The sequence below is a fragment of the Cystoisospora suis genome (assembly GCF_002600585.1).
Source record: "Cystoisospora suis strain Wien I chromosome Unknown contig_470, whole genome shotgun sequence".
NCBI classification, from domain to species: Eukaryota; Apicomplexa; class Conoidasida; order Eucoccidiorida; family Sarcocystidae; genus Cystoisospora; species Cystoisospora suis.
This window is the reverse complement of record NW_027153271.1, coordinates 19,095-26,090: the sequence shown is the minus strand read 5'-3', so window position 1 is coordinate 26,090 and position 6,996 is coordinate 19,095. Positions and strand designations below refer to the sequence as shown.

At 45.0% G+C, this 6,996-nt stretch overlaps 1 protein-coding gene across 1 annotated transcript in view; it reads right to left on the bottom strand.

Moving 5' to 3' along the window:
* CSUI_001173 (trichohyalin) overlaps window positions 1-6,996 on the bottom strand; it is a 15,941-nt gene that overhangs the window by 4,325 nt on the left and 4,620 nt on the right. Inside the window, exons 5-7 of the mRNA XM_068061379.1 lie at window positions 6,160-6,291; window positions 5,306-5,415; window positions 2,772-4,536 (exon numbers count right to left, since the gene is read on the bottom strand). Of these exons, the coding sequence (XP_067926647.1) occupies window positions 4,278-4,536; window positions 5,306-5,415; window positions 6,160-6,291 (501 nt within the window). The 3' untranslated portion in view covers window positions 2,772-4,277. The remainder of the gene's footprint in view (window positions 1-2,771; window positions 4,537-5,305; window positions 5,416-6,159; window positions 6,292-6,996) is intronic.

Genomic DNA, 6,996 nt, shown 5'->3' with positions numbered 1-6,996 from the left:
GTCCTAGCCACCAAGGAGTCGAGGAAGGCTCGGTGCAGACTCTCTACCGGAGTACTCGCTGATCGTTGACGCACCTCGCTGTCTTCAGTTCCTGCCGTTTCGCGGCCTGGCAGCAACTCCATGCTTTCCACGCCGACGACGTTGACGTTCGCGGGGGTCTCCGTGTGGACTTCCTGCGCCTCCATCGCAGCGACTGCGTTGGCGTAACCGCTGGAAGACATGTTTTGCGAGGTGGTCACCTGTTGGTGTGTTTGCGGCTGCTGGATCACCGGCTCGAAGGCCTGGAAGAGCCGCGCAGCCAGCATGAACAATCCGGCCGTCATGATTTCATCGCCGGAGAAAAACGTTGCCACAGGAGCAGTTCCGACCGATGCCGGAAGGGCGCTTCTGCTGGGCGTAAAGCCAAAAGAGAAGATGAGAATTCACACGACTGACTCGGCAAGATCACAGATTTCGCTCTCTTTTCCAGAAATGGATCAGAGGGAAAGCAAGACGATCTGTCGCCAGGTCAACCCATAGAAAACAGATATGTTCTCACAGTTTCACGAAACGAACTCCCCCAAATGGCAAAGTATCCTCTCGCATACAGACGAACGATGAGAGGAAACCGGAGTCCAAGAGATTGTCAGGTAGGATGAAGCGTTAAGCACCACCGAGTCAGGTCTCGCTCTCGAGGGCAGAGCAACTCCGATTGCCGCCTGAAAGATCAGTTTCAGCTGAGAAGGTCGCATGAAAATGGCGAAAGCAAGATCCAAGGTTCAAAATCTGTTCGAAATGGCAAGAAAAGAGATGACTGAAGCGGTGTAGCGTTGCTGTTCCTTCGTGAAGTGGTCAGATCAAGATTGGTCTTCGAGCTAGCTAGCGTTGCGAGCCGAACGAACACCAACCGAGGGATCATCCCGTCCCGCGGCCCGTCGACCGCAGCGATCTCCACTTGGGACGCCAGATCGGAGATATCGCCAGTGCCCAGTTCTTCTGTGTTGTTTCGTCGTTTTATCAACCGGAAGTCTTGCGCGCTCCAGTCTGCGTCATTCTCCCCATCTACTACCTCACTTCTGAGCTGTAACGTCTTTCTCTGCGAGATCACAGTCACCACCCTTCTCTTGCCTTGTTTCCGGTGTTTTCTGGGAGGCAAGCAGCGGTCTCGGCGCCTTCCCGAGCGGCTACGGCAAGCCCCCGTCGTAGGTGGTCTCGTTTTAGGTGGAGGATGGATAGGAAGACGGGGGCGACAACTCGTGATCAATAATGGTCACTCACCTGCACCAGCGGGGTAAGGGAGCAGGCCTCGCTCGTCTTCGGTAACTTCCGTACTAGCGTCTGTACCCATTGAGCCGATATCGTCGTGAAGGAATGAATACTTGAGAGGTCCCATCTTGCCTAAAACTACCCGGAGCTTCCACGGGAGGCGTGGCTGAATAGAGCTAGGACCAACTGTCTCCAGGACACATCCCTCCGTGTCCCGTCCAGAGGCGTAGAATCTTTCTCGGGGCGACATTTGCTTGCGACTACAAACATATCTGCCTCCTAGTAGTTCGTATGCCCGTCCACGGCGCAGGCTATGTAGGCAAAATGTGTTGTCGAAACACGTTCCTCTCCTACTGTGTGATCGATCAGGAGGGGGGAAATAAGAAGGATTGACTTTTTTGAAAACAGACCAAAGAAGAAAACTTTGGACAGATTCTGTCTACTTGACGATCCATACAGCGGGAATAAGATGTTTGAACTGCAGGTCATAGTCAACTCTTGAAGAGTGATATGAAGAGTCTCTGGAAGTCGGTTTGTTTCCTTCTTAAAGGTGTTCCACATCTTCTTCTTTTCTACATCGAGGATCTATTAGTTCTTTTCACTTTCAACAGTCTCCAGGCCGTGATTGCAAGGGGCTTGGGGACGTGTGAAGTGAGTGAGAGAAAAAGAAGACACCTTAGATACAACACGATCGCCTATCCTAGTACACGTACTTCATAAAAATCTCTGTAGGGAGGGGAAACAGATGATTGATCATTGCTTGTACGTCCTCTTCGTACTGTCTGCGCATTCCCTCTACACATGTGAGAAGGTAAGAAAGAAGTCTCCTGTATCAGTCGCTGCTGTTCTGTTTACTTGGTGCTGTACCTACACGTCAGAAAATGAGAGCGTTCGTCCCCTCTTTAGCTTTCTGTGGAGCTGACGGAAGGAAGGAGACACGTGTCTCCTAAGGTGGCTAGCGACTCATTCATGGGCTCTGTCGTCACTCTTAACCACCAGGGAAGACCGAATTTGGGGTTCTAGAGATGTGAAGAGAAAGAAGAGAGAGGCGTCTCTCTTCTGTTCGTTGATGTTCCTTTCATTGCCTTTGTCTGTCTCTTCGTTCTTTTTCTCTTCTCTTTTTTTCTCCGTCCAGACTCGACGTCTTTGGTCGGAACACAAGACATGAAAGTCCACGTAAGCAAGTTACACGGGACTGTGACAACCGATCATAACTTCTCATTCTTTCTTTCTGTGTATCTTCTTTCTTTCTTTCGTGCATGAGAAAGAGATGAGGATGGTAAAAATGGCGGACTTTTTTCTCGGTGATCAGAAAACAAGAGTAGACAGCATCTATCTCCACGAGACAAGATGTAGAGAAGAGAGAAAATGACGTTGTTTCTAGAGACAGTCCTATTGGTTTATCACATCTCTTTCAGGTAGATAAGAGGCAACTCGCAAGAGTATCCTTCTTATCTCAGGTTCTATTTGAAAAAATACATCAGAAGGGTGAGACATTCATTCTCATTGTCGAAATAAAAGCAAGCAAAAGAAGCGTCTCTTTCGTTCTTCCTCTTCCTCTTCTCTTCTATCTCGCCTTCTCTCAATGTATCAATAGGCAGACAGACAGACAGACGACGCGAGACATCCCAGTCTCTCTACCTACCTATGCATGAGAGAAACACGTGTAAGCGAGAAGGGACGAAAGTAACACCAAGGGAAGTAAAGAGGAAGAAAGAATAAGAATCTTCTTAAAAGGACGAGAAAAAAAAAGAAATACACACTCACCGTTAAAACACACACCATTCGTTCATTTGCATGCAAAGACACACACAGAGACAGATGGATAGATGTCTCATCCTTTCTATCTACCTATCTCTCATTCAGAAGAATCGAGAACGAATGAGAGGAGCCATAGTAGCAGAAACTGCTTGATAAGCACCCTTTTTGATCTCCTCACGTTTTCGAGGAGACACCGGGTCTTTCTGCTGCTCTCTCATTTATCTTTATGAACTTCCTTACGGCTACTACTACTACTGCTAGCGCTCCTCTCTTCAGCGACTTCATCCATTCGAAACACATGAAGACACACGTGTCTACTCTTGTGTCTACAAGAAGACAAGACAACCAGCTAGAGGTGTGGATGCACAAGAGAGCCAAATGAAAGAGAACACCTCTCGAACCACATCCTCTTTTCAGGATGATCAATAAGAATAAGAAGAAGAAGCAAGATGCTTCCTGTATCACCGTGACGACAAGCAACGTCAAGAGACAAGAAAGAAAAGACTCGAAAGAAAAACGAATGCCAGGGTGCGTCTTCATCGCAAGAAGAAGAAGAAATGAATGAAGAAGAGGAGAAGAGAAAAGAAGAAGGAACGAAGGAAGGAAAGAAAGAAAGAGCTAGTCGATGGCAAGGGAGATGAAGAAGAAAAAGGACAGACTCTCCATGTGAAGGGAAGAGAAGATCCTGTGGTCTTGGGTGCCTAAGAGATGAATGAATGGATAGATGGTATATACAAGAGTAGGCTACGTGATAGAATCGTGTATCTATGTATAGGCCTTTGTATCTATGTATATCACCGTTGTAGAATGACGCTCTCCCCCCCTCTCTCCAGCCGGATGCAGTGACGGTCTTCCTCTTTCTTCTTGTCTTCTTTCTCTTCTTTCCTCTTTCTTTCTTTCTTTCTCCAGACTCTCTCTTGCCATCATATCTGCATGCATATCTGAGTGAGTCAGATATACCTTATTCATCGAAGGCTTCGGGTGTAGATAGAAAGATGAGAAAGAATGAAGTAAACAGAGCTTATTTTTCTCCACAAAGAGAGACGGACAAGCAAAGTGAAGAAGTCTTCTCTCAGGAAGAAATCTTTCTCTTATCTTGTTCTTCTTCTTCTCGTCATAGACGGAGAGAAGAGAGAGAAGAGACAACTAGAACGACATCGCCGCGTCATGTTAGCTATTATCCATCGTGATCTTCTTTTCCTTCTTCAAACCAATTCATTTCTTCTTTCTCCCTCTTTCTTCTGCGAGATTTTATCTATCCTCTTCTTCTTTTAGTTGACAAGAGTTTCTTCTTCTAAAAGAGTTCCTGTTTCAGAGGTCGCGACATCTTGCTGGTGGTCTTCAGCGCTAGTCGTACAAGCTTCGGGAGATACAGCCTTCTCGGCTAATAATGTACGAGAAGAGGGACTTTGGCTACTCTTTTTCTTCTTGCTTAGGAGATTCGATGAACGGATCTGCTCCGCCTTCACTTGTTTCTGCGACATTTTCTCTACTAAATCTTGAAGCTTCTTCTCCTTCTCACAACGGATTCTATCAGACACACAGTCACATACATCAGATACATACATATATCTATATCCATATGTGAAGAGACGTCTCTCTCTCTCTCTTTCAGCCCTACACATGAGTGCACAATACATTCACAAAGAAGTGGGCCCGACCCTACTTCTGGCACCAGAGAATCTCATGCAGATACATCTATCTTTATCTATATGTACATATGTATACATATGTATGTGTATCTGTGGAGTATGACAGGGTTAGCAACGCAGATATCTATATCTATATACATGTAGGCTAACTACGCCACAGCTGTATGGATCCGGTGATACGCCTATATATTAGATATGTATGTACCCATCCCGTGAAGACGTTATTCCTCACGGGTAGAAGATAGGATATCTAGACTTCCGGAGTATCGTGAAGATACAAGGACAAGCTTTCTCTATTCAAGGTAGAAGAAAAGCACCTCGCTAGAGAGACTGACGAAGAAAACGGAGAAAGGCGTCAGGTGATGCTAATAGAAACACACGTAGTCATAATATGCAGCTCAGTGATCGACCGATCTCCCTGCTGGACTACTACCTCTACGGCTTTTAGCTCTACTCTGCTATACACATGCCAGTATAATGCCATCTTAGATGTATGTATGGATATGTATATGTATGTATATGTATGGATATGTACGTCTATGTATGCCTGTATATTTGAAAGAGAAGGTATGTATCATTATCGTAAGACGGATGAGATATTAGCGAGTGAAGTAGTTATAGTGGTGGTCGCATGTATGCATGCAAACCTGTTGACTAGTTCTTCCGCCTCGCTGATTTTCTTCTGAATGGTTAGCTTTGTCTCTTCAATGATCTTATTCTTTCTTTCGATAGCTAGCTCAACACGCTCTTCCAGAGACTGAAGAGGAAAGAAAGAAACGCAAAAGGACAGAGGGAGGAGAAACTATTTTTCACTAAATGATCGAGTGTACATACACCTGAGTTTTCTCGATGAGACTCTGTTCGGATGGAAGAGAAGACTTTCTTTCTCTTTTCATTGCTATGTTTTCTCATAGCCTTCATGGTACGCAGATACAAATAGACGTGTTAGTCTCTGTAACGTGATGTTCCATCTCTACTCGGGAAGAAGACATCTATGGCCAGCACTTTATCTTACTGTGTAGATACACCTCATATGGTTATTTCTGGAAATAGAAACACAGCATTCTCTCTCCTTCTTATCAACAACAAGAAGTCTCCAAAGTAAGCGACAGATTCACTTGTCTATCTCTCAGCCCTGGGAGCTTTAACATATCCAGAGAAAGACCAAGCAGCTGTCTCATTGAAATACAAAGTAGAGTAGAGTGCGGTGTACATACACCTTGTGATAACGAACTGCAGTACGACACCCAGAGATTCACTACATACGTGCACGCAGACAGACAGCTTAGAATATCCAGTCCGACGTACATATATACTTATGTCTAAACTATGAATATATCTATAAGATAACGTCTGTATATGTATATACCCAGATATACATATAGTGAGGTAAGACTGAAGAGATAGTCTAACATAGCTAGGAAAATCGTGTCCTACTTTCGTCTACATCAACATATCGGCTTGTAATAGAAGAAGAAGAAAGAAGGAAGAATGCGAATACCTTTTTCTTTTCCTCAATCTCCTGTTCACGCGCTGTAATGCTCTCTCGTATATCTTCCCACTTTTGTTTGCGTCGTAGTGACTCTTCTTCTTGCAGTTGCTTGCGACGTTTCTCAGCTTCCTCTAACTTCTCCTTTTCACATGCAAAGAAAAGAAAGGACAAGAACGACAAAAAGAAGAGACGTAGGCAAGAAAAGAAACGGTTCAAGTCGACACTGTCAAACACTGAAAGGGAAGGATAAGTGCATAGCCTCACACTCGGTCGACAGGGGAAAACTCAGATGCTAATCTGATCAGTTGGATGTCTCCCTGGCTAGCTCGCTAGCTAGCGAGTGGTCCTGTCGGAAGTAGACACTTCCAGAGGTGAGAGACAGGTGTCATGAAGAAGAAGGAAATGAACAGGTGAGAGTTCATAGAGGGTTGTTGAGAAGAATGAACGAACGAGTTAAGGCGGAAAAAGAAAAGGAAGGAGTTGAGAAGATGTCTCTCTGTGAAGAGGTTCTTTTCTTTCTTGAAAGAGTATCGAAGTCAATCTAGAGAGAAGCAAATCTCCACACATGAAAGAGAGACAGCTAGCTCATCGTGTACGAGATCTAGGATCTTCTGTCTTCGTCGCTGCAGGAGCTGGAGAGAGCCCTTCAAACAGAATGATGAAAGACAGGTATAGATGGAATGAGAAACAGAAAAGAAACGACACTATCCTAGTAAATGAATGCAGTGTAGATACACCCAACAGGGGGCACTAGAAGTAGGAAGACTCGTCCTCAGATAGGTAGATAGAAAGATAGATAGATCGATAGATTAAAGATAGATTAAAGAGACATAGATAGATTAAAGA